The 17,937-nt window shown below is 39.5% G+C and overlaps 3 protein-coding genes across 4 annotated transcripts; 1 reads left to right on the top strand and 2 right to left on the bottom strand.

Annotated features, from left to right (window-relative positions):
• The first annotated feature begins 261 nt into the window (after positions 1–261).
• Positions 262–3,978, top strand: LOC113723022 (protease Do-like 1, chloroplastic). Its single transcript, XM_027246287.2, has 8 exons — positions 262–778; positions 1,029–1,151; positions 1,466–1,637; positions 2,147–2,184; positions 2,744–2,942; positions 3,076–3,228; positions 3,365–3,499; positions 3,621–3,978. Exons 1-8 carry the CDS (start codon positions 315–317, stop codon positions 3,699–3,701), a joined length of 1,365 nt encoding a protein of 454 aa, XP_027102088.2. The 5' UTR covers positions 262–314; the 3' UTR covers positions 3,702–3,978.
• A 1,334-nt stretch (positions 3,979–5,312) lies between these two features.
• Positions 5,313–9,026, bottom strand: LOC113722796 (carbonic anhydrase 2-like). The gene is made up of 10 exons (XM_027246020.2): positions 8,772–9,026; positions 7,798–7,859; positions 7,299–7,439; positions 7,144–7,192; positions 6,918–7,034; positions 6,746–6,799; positions 6,392–6,477; positions 6,009–6,114; positions 5,725–5,883; positions 5,313–5,452 (listed from the first exon to the last, which is right to left on the bottom strand). The coding sequence occupies exons 1-10, from the start codon at positions 8,970–8,972 to the stop codon at positions 5,411–5,413; spliced, it is 1,017 nt and encodes a 338-aa protein (XP_027101821.2). The 5' UTR covers positions 8,973–9,026; the 3' UTR covers positions 5,313–5,410.
• A 2,184-nt stretch (positions 9,027–11,210) lies between these two features.
• Positions 11,211–17,410, bottom strand: LOC113720196 (phosphoglucan phosphatase LSF1, chloroplastic-like). Of its 2 annotated transcripts, none has more exons than XM_027245135.2 (10): positions 16,658–17,410; positions 16,398–16,516; positions 15,628–16,090; positions 15,318–15,389; positions 14,616–14,737; positions 13,997–14,212; positions 13,194–13,299; positions 12,816–12,928; positions 12,314–12,458; positions 11,211–11,987 (listed from the first exon to the last, which is right to left on the bottom strand). In XM_027245135.2, the coding sequence occupies exons 1-10, from the start codon at positions 17,006–17,008 to the stop codon at positions 11,868–11,870; spliced, it is 1,827 nt and encodes a 608-aa protein (XP_027100936.1). In that variant the 5' UTR covers positions 17,009–17,410; the 3' UTR covers positions 11,211–11,867. The 2 variants fall into 2 exon arrangements, with proteins under 2 accessions (XP_027100936.1, XP_027100937.1); XM_027245136.2 differs by having other exon boundaries at positions 16,388–16,516; positions 16,658–16,696.
• Between the last annotated feature and the right edge of the window lie 527 nt (positions 17,411–17,937).

Here is a 17,937-nt window from a genome sequence, read left to right as displayed (position 1 = left end):
TAAATTTTTTTAAAATTTTAAAAAATATTTCAAAATATATTCTAGAAACTCTTATACTCTTAAATATCCCAAAATATTTTCTAAAAATATTCTAAAATATACACAAAAAACTCTGTTACAGCAAAATTTTTCAAAAACACCCTAAAAATAGCTAATTCAAACGATATTAGCCAGAGTACTGCATTAGTATTAGTATTGGTATTATTTTATTATTTATTAATGGAAAATGCTGTAATACTCTACTACTAGAGTATGTGAACCTGAGGTAAGCAAGCAGTCTCTCTCTCTCTCTCTCTCTCTCTCTGCGCAGGGGAATGGCTGCTTCTTCTGCCCATTCATTTGTCACTGCAACGCCCACGAACACCTCGTGGCTTTCGCGCCTTTCAGCTCCTCCCAGCTCCATACTACTCAAATTCACCCTATCTACTAGGGCCCTCTATTATCGGAGAAGCCTGGCCAGTGGTACTGGTACAAGTAGTACTAGTCCTCTCCTTCCAATTGTCTGCGCTCTTGGCAGTAATTCTAGCTCGAGCTCCAGCTACCTCTCTGACGAGTCCGACGAAAAATCGAGCATCAAAAAGCAACTATTGGACTCGCTTTTTGTAGCCTGCGCTTCTCTGGCCTTATCTTGCTCCCTATTTCTCTCCGATGTTGCTCCGGCTTCAGCATTCGTAAGCACAACAACGCCCAAGAAGTTGCAAAGTGATGAGCTGGCTACAGTTCGTCTTTTTCAGGAAAATACACCTTCAGTTGTCTACATCACCAATCTCGCTGCCAAGTAAATGCTGCACCTTCTCCAACTATTGGGATTAGTACTAGAATTTATTTTCATTTACATATCTGTTCGAAATGCAATCTGGGTCATTGATGATTCATGTGCCACAATGAAGGCCTGGAATTGGGTTCTTGAATTGGAAGTGATGATGATGTTATATTTTGGTCAATGCTTTCGTTTGTGGTTTAGTATTCCTTGACAGTTCTAAGGGGTCGATCAGGTTTTGATTGATTAGCACCCATGTGTGTTTCAGGCAGGACGCATTCACACTGGACATATTTGAGGTACCTCAAGGGTCAGGATCGGGCTTTGTGTGGGATAAGCAGGGTCACATTGTCACCAACTTTCATGTGATTCGAGGTGCATCCGATCTCAGGTTAGTTACTTCGCATCAGCACATCCTTGTTTGCTGCTTTGAGTTTGAGGGCTCTTTTCTTCTTTTTGGCTAGACACAATATTGAACGCATGCTGTGGGCTTTACTGTGCTTGTATCTGTAAATAGCTATTTGTTCTATTATCTCAAAGAAGGATATCAGTAAGTGTGAGGATGCCAGAGCATATTTTTGTGACAATCCTGTAATCATTGAAAGCCAAAAGTAGTCGTATCCTCGAAACACTTGAAATTGCAGGCAGATAAAACTTTTTCCGTGACAACTTTTTTCTTCCTCATAGTGTCTTGTTATAATTCAGGGTCACACTGGCAGACCAGAGCACTTACGATGCAAAAATTGTTGGGTACGACCAAGATAAAGATGTCGCTGTGCTGCGGATTAATGCTCCAAAAGACAAGCTGAGACCTATTCCAATTGGTGTGTCTGGTGACTTACTTGTTGGCCAAAAGGTCTTTGCTATTGGTAATCCTGTAAGTATTTTCTCCATTGCTACCAAAGATTCTTGTTCGACCAGATATATTGCTTTCTGCTGGAAATGTTTGTTCTTCTTCAAAGGTAGCTCATAGCTGAATTTCATTATACTTATTGAGCTTAAAAGAGAAGGGGAAAACACTAATTTGTTTTGGCTTACCAATGGAAAGATATCAACTTCCACTTATGCCAGATGTGTTTTTCCTGGTGGTGTGATATTTGTTCAAAATATGGGCATAGATTAGAAGCACAATATGATCAAGGCCTTATAAATGCTGGACACCCATCTTTGGGTCCTGCAGGGCCATGTTACAGCTCTTTAGGTTTCTCTTGTTAACTATTATTCCCTCAACCAGGCAAAACCAAGTTCAGTTCCTAACCCTGCATATAGTGATCATCTTCAGGCTATCTAAATTTTTCACCCACATCCATGTTTAGTTTAATGCACTTTCTTCTAGTTTAACAAAGTGATTTAGTGATTTATATGCTCATACATCTCATTTTGCAGTTCGGCCTTGACCATACACTTACAACTGGTGTCATCAGGTATGCTTGCACTTGTTTCACTTATTCAGAAGTTGATTTTTGTCAAAGTTGAATTCATGTAAGCTTTTCCTTTGGCAGAAAATCGCTGAACCTTTACTGCACGGACATACACTTTTCTTTCTTTATTTCCCTTTTTTTCATTTTGAACAGAAGTAAACGTGGTATGATTTAGCTTCTTAATAAAGAATGTATGCAGGTCTTTTGGGCTCCCATATTTTTAACTGTTGTCCTCTCCTAAAAGATAGGATCTCACTATGTGCAAGGTGTGTGTCGTACCACAATTGAAATTTGAATGGAGTAAGTAAGATAAATGACAGTCGCCTCAAGCTTATCCTTAACATTATTCTAGAGGATTTCCTCATTCTAAGTCTGTGAGATGCATCTGAAGGCCGGGTATTAAATATCAATGACAACAATATTGCATCAATTTCCACAATTATTAATTTGGTACGAGTTATGGGAGTATATGACCTAAGTATTTTCTATCTGGAATAGTTTAGTTAAAGGACACTCATGTTGCATAAGCTTTCTCTAAATTGTTGCAAGTGTTTAAATGTAGTGGGCTTCGAAGAGAAATAAATTCTGCTGCTAGTGGCCGTCCAATTCAGGATGTCATCCAGACAGATGCTGCAATAAATCCTGGTAATAGCGGAGGACCACTTCTTGATAGTTCGGGAAGCCTTATTGGGATAAATACAGCTATATATTCTCCATCTGGTGCATCTTCTGGGGTTGGATTCTCAATTCCTGTTGACACTGTGAGTTCATACTGGTCATTAAGGTCATGAGTTTACAACTAGACGGGTTTACATAGATGTCAAGGTAAAATGTCCAAAAAGCGTATCATTTAGAAGTCACCCATTCACTTATTCAAGGGGAAAAGTTCTGCAGGTTGGTGGCATTGTTGATCAATTGGTGAAGTTTGGGAAAGTCACTAGACCAATTTTAGGAATCAAGTTTGCACCTGATCAGTCTGTAGAACAACTGGGAGTTAGTGGGGTGCTTGTCTTGGATGCTCCTCCAAATGGTCCAGCTGGAAAAGCAGTAAGTGAATTCTTTCCTCTCTTCTCATGCTACTGCTGACTCTGCCTCTCTTTCTGTTATTGGGAGTCTTCTGAGTTTTCCATTTACCCATTTGACAAAAGTTTCTAAATCAAATCAGTGAATTCATTTTTTGTAGGGTCTCCAGCCAACTAAACGTGATTCTTTTGGTAGACTTATCCTGGGAGATATTATAACATCTGTTAACGGGAAAAAGGTCTCTAATGGTAGTGATTTGTACAGAATTCTTGATCAATGTAAAGTGGGCGAAGAGGTAAGTGCAGAGTTATGTTGCCCTCTCTCTCTCTCTCTCTCTGCTGATTGTGGCAGTTTTTTGGACTAAATGATTGCATACACTACTGTGCGCTAAGACTTGGCACTTAATCTGATCCAAGGTTATTGTTGAAGTGCTGCGCGCTGATCACATAGAGAAGATCCCTGTAACCCTCGAACCAAAGCCTGATGATGAGACATGATGTATCAGGACCGCCCCTGAGAATATGTATACCACTAGGAAACTTGATTATCTTATGTGTCTAGTATTTCTGATGTTCAGATATTGTTCATGGCACATTCATATACTGCTATTTTTGTGCTTTTAGTTGCTTCATCAGTCTGGTGGTGCACTGTTCAGGTATGGAGCTACCTTAAGCTACGTTAGCTTGCTGGTGCTCCAGCCACTATTTCCTAAGAATGCATGGAAAGCAGAAGAGAAGTTTTAAAGAGAAACTTCCTGAGCTTCTTTTCCTCCAAGTGGTGTATACTGGTCATAGGGGAGTAGAAGTAGATTTACTTTGTAAAAGCTAACGAAAGCGTTTATCATTACTCTGTGCTGGCCAAAGAAGTTAAAGATATAAGATCAGGAAACAAAAAGGGTATAGGAGAAGGCATGTGGACCGGGATTTGTTGGTTTTAAGATATGTTGCAGTAAACAAGTATCTACAGCTAGACCAAGGCGTTTTTTCTAACTTGCTGCTGGAAGTGAATTATGTAATTTGGGTATGGCTGTCATGTTACGCTTGAACTCCTCAGTCCGCATGGTTTTAACTCGTAAGCGGTTAAGGCAGAACAATTTAAGCTGCTGCTTGAGGACTACCCAAGCATTCTCCAGTTTTATCAGGGAGAGTCTTCCGGGGTCGAAACTAGTAAAAGAGGTGTAGAACATGGGGTCCTGGATCGCTTGCTTGAGGATCTAAATGTCGTGGCTGAGTACTAAGAGCTGGATCATCGAGTTGATCCCGGAGTTAATTTGGCAACTTAGGATGTGTGAATTGGTGCAATTGTCCATTATTATAAGACTATTCATGAATTTTTTTTTCTTTCTTCTTGTTGTCTGTCTGCAATGCAGTCAGATGTAACAATACCATATGATTTCAAAACAAGTACCCTACACCCACACAAGCACAAGATACGCCTCACCGATAACCCTGTATCTGCCCATTTCGCTGTCAAGTTTACTATCAGCATTTCGATTCGTGTATCAGTTGATTTGGAACCACCAGCCTTTGGGTTGTTGGCCACCATCAATGCATTAAAGTTTGGTGGGATGGGAGGTAAGGGTTCAAGACGAGTAGCCTTTGGGTTGTTGGCCACCATCAATGCATTAAAGTTTGGTGGGATGGGAGGTAAGGGTTCAAGACGAGTGCGTAGTACATTCGTTTGGTTCGATGGTGATTCAGTTCCCTCATATTATACTGAGACTTCTTCAGGTCCTCCCCCTCCCTCTAACGTAGGATAATCTATCGTATATAAAAACAAAAAAAAAAAACATAAGTCGATTTGGGTTGTGCCAAAAGTATAGTACCAACATTTGCTGACGGTGAAAAACGTAGCATCCGAAGGACAAGCAAATATGTGTTAGAGCCAAAGCAGGAGTTGCATGATGTATAAGTGGATTTACGCGCATGCATCTCTTCCCGGAGTGGGTTCCGACTGTTGGGTCCCGTACCCAATACCAGTATTAATAAAAACAATTCCGGTTTCCACCTTCCAGAATTGGTTTTCCAAAGATATGATTGCATCAATAATGGGGCATGGTATGTATTATTGGGGCGGCATTGGATTTTACAACTGAATTGGAGATCATATTTCATGCAACTGTTGTTTATATACAGTAGTAGTGGTAGTAATACAAACTACAGAATGAAGAGGACATCGTCTGCAGAATGGCCGTTACTGTCCCTACCTAGTAGAGCTTCCAGTGGAGTACGGTAGCGACGTCCCTTACCTAGCAAATGCAAGGAAACCTTTTTTACTACAAGATAAGATACCGGGGCACTGAAGAATGCAAGTGAATTATAACTATAGATGATGGAAGGGGGCTAGTAGTCCTCTTTATTTTCAAGAAAGGAAACCCTTTTAACTACAGGATAAGATGCTGAGGCACTGAAGATCTGGATTACACATTAGTTATGATTTTGCCCTTTTAGGAGGAAAATACAGCATGGCTTCCGCATGAGGGAACAAAGATGTGGTAACTGATTATGGTTGAGTTCATACAGATACTGATGGAGAAAAGTTGAATTCAAGTCCCCAGAGCTCAAACGATCCTTGAATAAAATCGTAGTAACCACCCTTCACTGCTAGAGTTCTCTTCACCAACCCATCTCTCACAAATGGATATGTTAGCAAGTTTCCAAGCGATACATTCACAGTCTCCTGCACCATGTTCCATTAACATGTTACCCACATGAAGCCATTTTTCTTTCTTTTTTTTTCTTTCAAACAGAAGCAAGTTTAAGTGAAGCCAATATCCATGGTTGCTGCACTAAAATAGTAAATACCTTTTCAGCGAGTACAATCTGCTCAGGTAAAGGTTTGCTGCCATGTTCTGTTTTCACCTTTGCCCTCGCCGGTAAACCAATTTTGACCCAATCTTCAATGAAGTCACTGCAAATTACAATATTTGTTTTGAGTAAGGAATGCACTTTTAGTACACTATTATTCAATTTCTAGTTGATTTTGCGCCCAATTTGCAAAAACCAACAGAGAGGGTGGTGGCGCAAAGTCGCAAACCATGGGGCAGGTGCTTCTCCAACATTAGTTGGAGCTTTCCTGCTCTCTCTTTTACATTGTTTTACGTATACGGTCATCACGTTTTATCCTTTTCTGAACTTGAGAAATGCCACTACTGTTTGAAGTGTTAAAAAGAAGAATGGAAACTTACGTGGAGGTGGTTCCATCTTCTGGAATAGACATCAGGCCCTTAATCCCTCCACAGGCGCTGTGCCCGATGACCACAATATTCTCCACCTGTGGAGTGAAAATTGGTTAATATAAAGAAATGCAGAAAAAGTTGGGAGTGCACATTTGGAGAGTCCAAGGAGAGCATACGAGATCAAACTGTCGACAAGAAGTTGTCATGTCATAGAGTTTGCAAGCTCTCCCTTTTAACTCAAAAAAGAAAAAAAAGAAGAAGAAGAAGAAATGTATAGCTAGACGATGAATTCCAGTTTTTTCACTAAAGTTTTTATACTTTGAGGGGGAGATTCGAAAGAAAGTACGAGTTTTTAAGCTTCACCTTGAGATGCAAAACTGCAAATTCGATTGCAGCCCCAAATTCAGAATGCTTCAACTGTCACCCACCAAAAACAAACAAACAAAATAATTACCGAGTTGGAGATATAAAATTCATGAATTTGTGAATCTCTAAGCGGGGTACATGAAGAACTAGACTTGTTAATTCAGGTAACCTGATCATATGGAGGAACCAAATTTGCAACACTTCGGACGATGAATGCGTCCCCTGGTTGGAGGCTCAAAATGAGTGAGGGGTTAACCCGAGAGTCCGCGCATGCCACGATCATATACTGTTACACAAGTATTCATTTACTCCCAGGTTGAGGAGTAGCTGAAGTATGCAATACTAGCAGAAGTATCCGATAGAAAGATTGATCCTATCCATATATAGTTGTGTACCTTTGGGCTCTGGCCTTTAGCAAGTTGGCCGAACAAGGCTGGATTTGTCCTGGCTCGTACAAAAATGTTACATAAACGCGTGACGCGATCGAATTTCAATTTCTTGAGGTGCAACACTACTAAGGACTTAACGAATGCTAATTATCTGTTCTTACTCATATTTCTCCCTTTTGAACCGAATGAAGCCTGTTTTCAACTTCTCGACTGCATCGAAGGCTTTGGTGTCAGTTGTTTGCAACTCTGCAGTGATTTGCTCAATTTTTGCAGCTGCAACGGGTCCGTACCCTCCCTTTTCGCTGCAAAACAAGTTTAATGCTGTGAGACGTGTACCGTGTTTCTTCTGCCATTCTTTACAAGAGCTACCTTGCTACAACAAGATCAATATTCTGTTTTTGTATTACTCCCGAGTATCCTGTTTTTAGACCCGCCGGGAGGGAGAGAACAGGGGGGGGAAGGGATTGTTCAAGATCAGAACATAGAATAAAAAGTAATTGAGTCCTGCACTTCACACTATTTTGTACTATCAAGAACTTAATAACGAATGGTTGCAGGCGGCTACGTATTCATCTGTACTTGCTTTTTAAAAAAGATCAAATGATCACTATTGAGAAATCATAGGTGGATAATTCTGTCCATGTTTAAAGATGGGCAAACCTGAGAAGCTTCTGAAGTCCGACAATGGCCTTCTCATACTCTTCTTTTGACATACCTTCCCTCTGCAATTTCCCGGTGCAAAAAAAGGTTTATTCTTTTTTTTGTTTCCACAAACAAAAAAAAAAAGGTTTATTCTTTAACTGGTACAAAGAGAAGAGAAAGTTTGAATAGGCAAATGTCAAGGAAGAGACAGAAAGAGTTCAAATTGTCACAAGCTTTAAACCAGTATCATTAACGTGAATCAAGAAACTGCTTTGCAAAAGTTTTTTTGTATGCAGTCGTGACTCGTGAGATGTAGTTATATGTTGCTTTCATACTCAATAACTATCATCTAATGTTTGTTAACCATGACATGATCATGTATGTGGATTTTGGGAGCGCCTAGTTCATGTTAACTGCCATGAAGAAGACAACTCTAAAATGCAGAAACCATTCGTGATTTCAATAGGATAATTTATTGACCCTTCCATTTTGCCATCACCGCCTGGGTAATGGTCCCAAGAAAAATAGGCTATAGAAATTAGCAAGACAATAAAAAAGGTTTGCTTAACTCAGAGTGTGGGAGCCATTCCATAACAGTTGTGAAATGTTTAGTTGACATCAGAAGAATGACGTGTGGGCAGTATTTAGAAACAGAAACATTTTTGTGGAAATTATGTAGATGTACACAGGGCAAGACTGTAGGAAACAAATCTGGTAGTGTTGTTCTGGGCATATTCTGCTGCATATGGGCATTGACATGTAATTCCCATTCCATAAATGATTAGTACTACAATTTGACGTGCATGGCTAATTTCTGCCTAAAAACAAAAAGTTGCCGTACGCATGTTGGTCGTGAAAGAGTACCAAAAGAGGTATCAATTGTGGGTCAGCTTGAAAAAACAACGGTACACCATAATACTGTCGCTTGTTGAAATAGGAACCACAGAGTAGTAGAAGCGTGAAAAGAAAAAGAAAAAAAAAAAAAAGAGTACCAAATTTGGGGTGAAGACGGGAGCTGGTGCAGCAAAAACAGGCTCGTCTCTGATTAGACGAGGCAGTGAAGGTGATGATGATTCAAGCTTGGCAAAAACAGAGGGTCGTAATGTGGATGATGTTTTGAGTGAATTCTGGTGGGCAGAGGCGTTGGCGGAGACAGAGGCGAAGGACCAGCCGTTGATGGAAGCGGTCGACATTGTGCCAATGGTGCTTTCTGTGGTGTGGCTTTATACCTACGTACCTAACCCTCCCCTCCCCTTTCCTTTATGATCAATCAATCACCATGCAATGCATGTCCTCTCTTTCTCTCTCTCTTTGCACTAGCAGCGTGCGTGCATCATACAAAGCCATCGGATAACGAAAGCGAAAGCCGGGGAAACGAGAGCTTCTACGTTTGAGGATGAGGTTTGGACGTTGGAGATTCATTCAATTCTGCTCCCCTTCTGCCTCCACATATACCCGTATTTGCTTAAACTAATCACCCAACAAATCAAATGTCTTGCTGACTTCTGGGGGAAATTTTTAGGCGGGCCTTACTGGCATGAAGATGATCATGACCCCAACATATTCCTATTTCCCGACTACATTGATAATGTACGTTCACAAGGGCTATTTATGAAGTTAATGCCAATGTAAGTTTGTTGGTTTGGCTAGTTTTCATACGGTAATGTTATTTCTTCTTCTGGGAATGGGACATGGGGACTCAGCACAGGTCACACCCACGGGTCACCACTTTCCTATAACAAATTAACGTTTGACCTGCAACATCCTATGGCGATCTAATCCGGGACTAATTAACTTGGGATGCCCATCTGCAAATCATTCTGGACTAGGGAGATCTCATACTCTCACGCAACCTAGAACAATCTTCTGGGAAGCAACAGATCCAGAATCGGGTTAAAATTGAACTAATCACGCACTTGTTCTTTCTTTCTTTCTACTCGTCGTAGATAAGATGGGTCACTTTCTGTACCACGAAATTGAGAACAATTCCGTAGCTAAAAGTGGGGAAAATGATGGTCTCAAGTGAAGAGGTGTGATGACAGGTGTCTGGATTAATCCAGGAGGTGAATGAATGCATGGACACAATTAATGCCTGAGGAGGCATAGAGGGGATGGGCTGAAAATCGAAATCAATTAGTTGGATAAAAACTGAAGAGAATCGAATGGTGCAGGGGAGACGGGTGATGAATGAAGGATCGATGAGGCGGGTGCTGGGATAAGGTCCTATCTGGAAGACATGGTTCCTAGTAGTTCATTTCATGGATGTAAAGGTACTTATCTGCTGCCGCGTATTTTGAGTGGTTTCCTTTAGGAATGCGTCCATTTCTGGCCTGTGATGCGGCTGAGGGTCTGCACCTTTCAGAACTCTGAGGATAGATTAAAAGAGATTTGTTTGCTTTCAAAGAAAAAATAAATAAGGCTTTTTACCCTTCCCTGGAAATAAAGAACATTCATGCTAACAACCCTTCTGGGATATGTGTTTGGTTATCCAGAGCATTCCCTAGACCAAACGGAGCATATATTATGCGCAGACTTAAAAGAATCTTCTTGAATCACAGACAGTTCAGCCATGCTTCTAACGATATATATATATATATATAATTTAAAAAAAAAAAAAAAAAAAAAGAAGAAGAGAGAAATTCAAATAGCTTCTTTCCCAAAAAGGGAAAAAGATAGCACCAAAATCAAAGTGATTGATAATTGGCGTAGTAGCCAAGAAAAGAGATGAGAATGGTTTCTCATCTCGGGCTCGAAACTGTAGTAGGGAGGGAGAAGAATGGATTTCGGAGTATAGGAAAGGAGGCGACTGCAGAATGCAGATGCGAGAAGCTGGAAGCACATTTTAAAAGTGGCATCATATTTATTATCCATTCCCCCGCAAAAGGTGTGAGATTGAGCATGTAAACTTATGGCCACCTCAACATGTCAACATAGTTCTGTCATAATTTCAACATCCATTCGTCATTTCCCCCTCGCCCTCTGCTGCTGCTAGTATAACTCTCTTTCTTCTTCTTCTTCTTCTTTTTTTTTTTTTTTTTTTTTTGGGGGGGTGGGGTGGTGGCGGAAGGGCCGCTTTTTATTTTGATTTACTTTTTAAGAAAGAAACACTTTGACGACACTACAAGTGCGCATTTCCAGGCCCAACCAACAGGAGGAGGTAATTCCTAGGCCCATTTAAAGGGCAAGAGCACAAAAAGAAAATAAAGCCTTATTGCTGAAATGTTACTCGGTCCGGAATACTAGCAATCGACCAAATGGGACAAACATATCAGCAGGAAAATTGCATTGACATTATTCATCATTCTCAAATGCAAGAATATGCTCGAGCCCTTATTGTTGGTCACTTCATATGATTGGCAGCACCGCATCACTCTTGATTTTGATGAAAAGCAGTTCATTCAAATAATCACACTGCAGGTTTTCAAACAGAGTACCAGTAACTAGCTGGATAGAACATAACCATTCTGCAGATTATGGACATGAATGAAGAGATTCAGACCCAGGGGTCTGGTCAAAGCCCCTCCAACTCCTCCGAGTGCTGTACAAGTGACTGCATTTGGCTGAACTATATACATTAACCGGAAAGCTTTTTAAGTGACAGCCATATTCCCCCATGATATTTCGAGATAATAAAACATTTGTTGTCTCTCATGCGTAAAAAGATAAGAATAAAGAAAGAGACATCAGGGTTTCCTGTTACATTTGCTGGATGAAAACTTACGAGCTAAAAGTGAATGACACAGTAGCTATAGATTGTATAACTCTTACTATCAGAACAGAATCTGTAGCCAAACTGTAAGAACCCATCAGACCTGACAGAAACCTTGTGAGAAATCCATTTCAAAACTGCACCAATCCTATTTAAAGTCACACACTTATCTTCCATTTCTTGCTTCACTTTTCCTTTCAAGTAGATTCACCTCTTATCTTGTGAATGACGAATGGAAAAAACTTATAACTCCACATTTGGTACCTTGAAATCTTGCCCCCAACATGGATGCTAAAATATGAAGCGGTCTGCCTTCAAGTGCCATCAAGAGCTATCAGCCTCGTACACTAACTCAAGACCAAAAGAGTAGATTGACCAGCTACTTTGGGGCCAGCTTTATTGGACACACGGAGAATGCAACACATCTAGCAGCTTTAGCGAGCATAAACCGCTCATTTTCAGTCAATGGCCTCTCGATGACCTTCACAATATTTGCATCCTGAAACAAGGGTACAAGCCACGAATTCAGTCTTCCATGTTATGGATCCGTAAAATGAAAATTCCCACCAACACTCACGGTCAATATATAATTGGTTAAAAAAAGTCCATAGATTTTTTGCTTTCTGTATCAGCATCAGCCTCAAATACAGATCCACCAGTCTTAGATTGACCTTAGGGTCTTGATGGCTAACTAACTGAATTTAATAGTTAAATTAGTTAGACACATACAAAATACATGGAAGTGGAAAAACGAAGTCATACTGCTTATAGAATGTCTTCTCCCATTTTCTTATGTGAAAGGTCAATAGTTAGTTTAGGGCACACCTTCTTTTGTTGTTGGGCTGAAGGCCTAACACTGGCAATGTCACCAATGACAATTACATTGTTAACATTCCCTCTCTCATCCCTTTCGGTTGGCGAACTACTTGAATGCCTCCACTGCTCGCTAACTACATATTTGTAGTAGTACCTAAGAGCCAAAAATACATTGAGCTCAGAGCAACAGAAACCAAAAGAATATAAATAAACGGGGACAGAGTGTGTTAATAAATTACAATCCAGAAGGAGAAAATAAATTAAGAAAATTAAGAGACAGAAAATTCCAATATTTAAACTAAATTTATTCAAGCTCCTTGCATTACCAGTTAAGGGTTGGGTTGGGTTGGGTTTGATAGGGAATAACATACTCAAAACAACATGCAATGGTTTGTAAAGGAACTTGTACATTTCTTCCCCAATTTGAAAGTCTAAAATGTAAAAGAATTGTTTTTGATGAGTTCAATTGTTCTCTCAAGCCCATTACTATTTCGAAAGAAACAAGACTCACTTTCCTTGTGGAAGTCTAACTTCAACTTCAAATCTTGGGCCACCTTTATGGACTGCCTTTATTGGTTCTTTCCAGTTTCCAGTAAAATCTCCAACCAAGTAAACATCCTCCCCCTGTTATCAGACACCAACTTAGTCAGAATTTAATGCAATGATGGATAGAAATCCTGCACTAATGGATAAAGATGCTGCAGTTATGGAGTATCATGCTTTCAACAAATGAAAGAAATAAGGGAAAAGCATCAACATGTCTTTCCAGAAATTAGCTGTCCGTAATGGACTATCAAAGTTTGAAACAAAAAGTTCAGTTCTCTATTCTTCACTGCAGGAACCATCATATTGCTATAAGGTAATTTTAAAGTAAGAAATCATTGATCACCTCATGCCCATTCCAGACAAAGGTTACAGCATGGGTTGCAGGTCCATCATGTCTACCACTTTCCACCCTTGCTATTAGATCCCATGTTGCCCAAGCAATTGCTGCCCTGCAACCAAATACATGAAGTTGAGGTTGATGAAACGGGTATGCATTCAATACAAAGTACTATCTTGTAGAAGTAAACCATAAAACGGGGTGTTCTCTGGATTCTTGAGGATGAGGAGAAGATTTCTTTAATCTTAGCATGATAAGGCCTTAAAATAGAGATTTAATCATTAGAAGATGCATAAAAAAGAAAATTAGGAAAGAAGCATTACAGCTTCATCTTTAATCTTAGCATGATAAGGCCTTAAAATAGAGATTTAATCATTAGAAGATGCATAAAAAAGAAAATTAGGAAAGAAGCATTACAGCTGAAGCTGTGCATTTTAAGGTTATGATGCAATAACAAAATGACAGATATTATGCCATTCCAGCCAATGGCCAAAATATATAGCAGATCGGGAACTTGAGGTAGTACATGCCTCAGCTTCGATTTAGTCATCCTTGGATTTTCAGTGACATATACTCTAGGAGATACGTATCAATCTTGAAAAAGATGACATTATGCACATAGAGAAATGAACGGAAACAATGCAAGAACTTTTAAGTACGCTAGAATATCTGCCAATCTAAACTGGTAATAAACTTACAAAGCATGCTCCTTGGTATTAATTAGCCTAAGAAAACTTAAGCTTCACAAACTCTATATCATCAGGCTAACATTGTCATAGAAATGCTCAGAGGCAGTTAATGAGAAGAACCTGTCAGGCTTGCAAGAATGCAGTCCAGTGACGAAGTTGTACGCTGCATGGAGGGAAGTGTCGGTCATCCAATGCAAATATGCAATCACACAAGCAGGGGATCGATCAAAACCAGTAGTACAAGTGACATATACACGATGGTTCTTCTTGAGTAAGCGCAAAAGAAGACCAACACAGAATGGTAGCTTCTTTCTTGTATCAAAAGAATCAACCTCCCTGCATTAGATATTAATTCACATATGCATTGGGCCATCATTGTCTAAAAAATTTAGATGCCTCGTTAAAACTGACTTTCAAAACATAGAATGAGAAACAGTTAATCATGGAAGCATATACTGAAGACTAATTTAACATATCATTCAATCGATCAGTAGTCAAGGAGATGAGTTAAAGAGAAGCCTTATAGATATCAAAGAGTATTAACAAATGCCTGTTCATGTTTACAGATTCATACCAGACACAGCCATAAACCTTCCTATTTCTAGAACAACTTTAATGAATTTTCACATTTTCTTGTAAGAACATTGTGAGTAACATAAATTCTGGTTATGAAGTGAAATGTCAGAGAATAAGAGAAAATTAATTCTCTTGGGCAGTAAATAAAAATTACAGCTATTACCTTATGGGATAGTTGATCATGAGAATATTACAGCGTTGGCATGTCTCATTTATTACTTTTGAACTTATTCCCCAATTTTCTGCTTCAGTTCCACTTTGGAAATTCAGCACAGCAGTGATCCCCTGATTATACAAGTCCAGACTGTTATAAACTATCAAATGGACATCCAACACTGAAAACAGAGGAGGTCTACAGTTAAGTTTAACATCAAAAAACCACCAAGAAAAGACTGACTAATAGAAATCTCTTCAACTTCTTAAACGGGGTAGACATACAATACAAAGGATCTGACATGTGCACTAAATGGGTTATCTGTAAATTGACTGTATATACTCTTTCCATATTTTCTGGTTCAAGAGAAGATCATATGGCTAGTTGTCATTTCTGCAGGATGTGAATCCAAGATCCCTTAACGTTGTAAACTTGCTTTCAACAAGAAGCTGCCCCTCTTATTTTTGAAAAATACGCCTACCATGGCTATCTTACCATCAGATACCTACAGTTGTCTACCAACACTGTTAACGTTTTAAGTTTTCATATTTCGATACTTGCACGGAGAAAAAAAAACGGATTCACTTGGGCCATTGTCATGATGCGCTTTACTGACTGAAAATATATACCTTTTCAAATGATTGAATCATGCGAGTACCTTGTCAAGTAAGGGGCAGAATATAATTTAGTCAATGGTGTAGCACCCCTTACCGCAGTGGTAGCCAAACTCTCAACGTCAGCTTCTGCTTGTATACATGATCCCACATATATTTGCTCTGTGATCTAAACACAAAACACGAAATAAAAGGGTTATTGACATTGAGTATGATGCATAACAAACAGGTCCTAAAGCTTTATCCAAATTGTGAATTATGAATTGAAGCATCATAATTTATAAAGCCAAGTGTTTAACAAACTTTTTTAACATCCTGAAAAAACAATAGACCCTTCTAGCTCCTAGTAACTTAAAAAGTATGACAGATGAATCAAATAGAGCAAAGACAAGCTCAATATTTCACACCTTACTATAACGCATACCAAGAGAATGATTATAGTAAAGCTCCCCGCTTGCTCGGTCCAATGCCATGACATATTCGTCCAATGGGAAACTCCCATGAGCCCATTCACCAGCTGCAGACTCTTCATCAGAGAAAATGGTGACAAGTGGACTTAGTGGTACAGCATGGCCATTGTTCTTCAACATTTGTTGGTAACTAGTTTTGTTTTGATCGCTCAAAATCTTCCATCCACGAGGATTTACATACTTGGACGAGAATGTAACAAACCCAGAATTGCTGCCACCATCAGTAGAGCATCGCAAGTTTGAGGTCAGTATATTTTTGTTCCAAGTGGCAAGAGGCACACGACCTCTATTAAACAAGATATCAAGGTCATTCATCAGAAACAGCCGATGAACCGGGAAAGGGGAGAAGGGCCTTTCAAGCACAAGGCTACAAGTCCCTGACTTCTCTTTCATCATCCTCCTGCAGAAACCAAAAATAATAAAAAATAGTTCATAAACTACAGACTGCTTCTTCCATGGTACATTTAGCATTGCCCTTACTCTTTTAAGTTTTCAACTACACGAATAACCAGCCATCAACTGCTATTCTTTTTTCTAACTGTTTAGAAAGGGATGGTGGGATGGTGAGTACTCTAAGACGGTAGTTCCAAAATACTATCTTTTAGGAAATAAGTTGTAGTAGCGTGCAATGCCTTCTAATCTAAAGGAAGCAAAGCATTGCGATAGTTGTGCTAGTAACGAGCCAGTAGTGCAGTACATAATCATACTCTGTATCACCGAAGTCCTTGATCTCTATAAGCCCCCCTCCAGATGATGATGATGAGGATTCACTCGCCTTCTTCAGAGTATCCCCAACCATTATTATTCTCGACTTCTCAGCATTCCCCTGCTCCTCAGCAATCCAATAAATATGCAAACATTAAAGCAGTTTTACGTAAAAATAGGACGACGGGATAATGAAGATAATGCAAACCAAAGAAAAAGAAGAAGTAAAACAGAAAGGAAGAAATAACTGAGCAAAACAGACCCCTTTCTTGAGAGCGTGGACGAAAATTTTTCCATCAACAGAGAGAGCAAAACGAATGCCGAGGGGCTTCTCAAGAGTCACCATATATTCATTCAAATTCATCCTAAATGCCGAGCCGGAAGTCGAAGACGACGGGGACATTGCGAAGACCCGAAAAGGTGGCCTCTTTCGATCGGAAAATCGACTCTCGGTTGCGCTAATGCTGGAGCTGCTGCCATTACTGCCGGAACACAAACCTTTGCCCCAAAAAGAAGAGTGAATTACTGTCACGTGCAGCTGCTGATATGAGAAGCAGGTGGTGAAGGGTGAATGGTAGGGTCCTCTGCAGTTGGGTATTTGCAGCGAACACATTGGAGCTCTTGTATTTATCCGCTAAACAAGATCGAGAAGATAGTAGTAATTCCCGCTAGCAATGATCAAAAGATTGAATTTTGAAGAAATTAAAAAGAATATATTCCACGATTTTTAAAGAGTAATAATAAACACTGAAATAATTAAGAACGGTTGGTGGAGCGGAGTAAGGATCAGAAGTGACCAGCAACTTTTGCTTTTCTGGAGCCTGGACTGGAGGAAAGAGGCAGAAGCAGAACAAAAGATGAGAGGAGCAAGCAGGATCTAAAGACTTTAAGATCTATGGTATCGTCTTAAGAGGCAGGAGGGGCTTTTTGCCCACGTGTCATATGATTTTCTCTGGGTTCCACTCTACATGGATCCCGAGATTTTTCTTGGATCTCCGGAATAGGAATAATAAGAAATGGAAATATCTCCATGTCGCAGCAAATGCAACGTGCCAATGGCTGACTAATCCACCAAAAGAAGTTCCGGTCCACATTAGCCTTTTTCAGTTGGTTATTTTAACTAATTATATATTCTTATTTTGAATAATTAATCTTTATGATGATATTTTTATTTATTTTTATATTTTGATTTTGGATTTTTAATGGCAAGAAAAGTACAATATATAAGCATTCAAAGAATAGTTTTTGCTAATTCTCATATTCTCTATAGTCAGTTTTTATAATGATAAATTGGTATTAAATCCACATTCTCTCTAATAGCTAGTTTGGGAGGATGGAAATGAAAAGAAAAGAAGGTTTTAAAGGGATAAAAAAGTTTTTCCATTGTTTGGGAGTTAAAATGAGAAGGAAAAGAAAAGAATAGGAAAGATTCCGCCGCCCTCCATCTTTTGGAAAACTTTCCGCCCAACATTGGGCGGAAAGGGAAGGTACGGACAGAAGTTTGAGTAAATTTTTTAATATGACCAAATTACCCTTAAAATC

The sequence above is a fragment of the Coffea arabica genome, chromosome 7e (genome assembly GCF_036785885.1).
Source record: "Coffea arabica cultivar ET-39 chromosome 7e, Coffea Arabica ET-39 HiFi, whole genome shotgun sequence".
NCBI classification, from domain to species: domain Eukaryota; kingdom Viridiplantae; phylum Streptophyta; class Magnoliopsida; order Gentianales; family Rubiaceae; genus Coffea; species Coffea arabica.
This window is presented reverse-complemented; position numbering and strand designations above follow the sequence as displayed.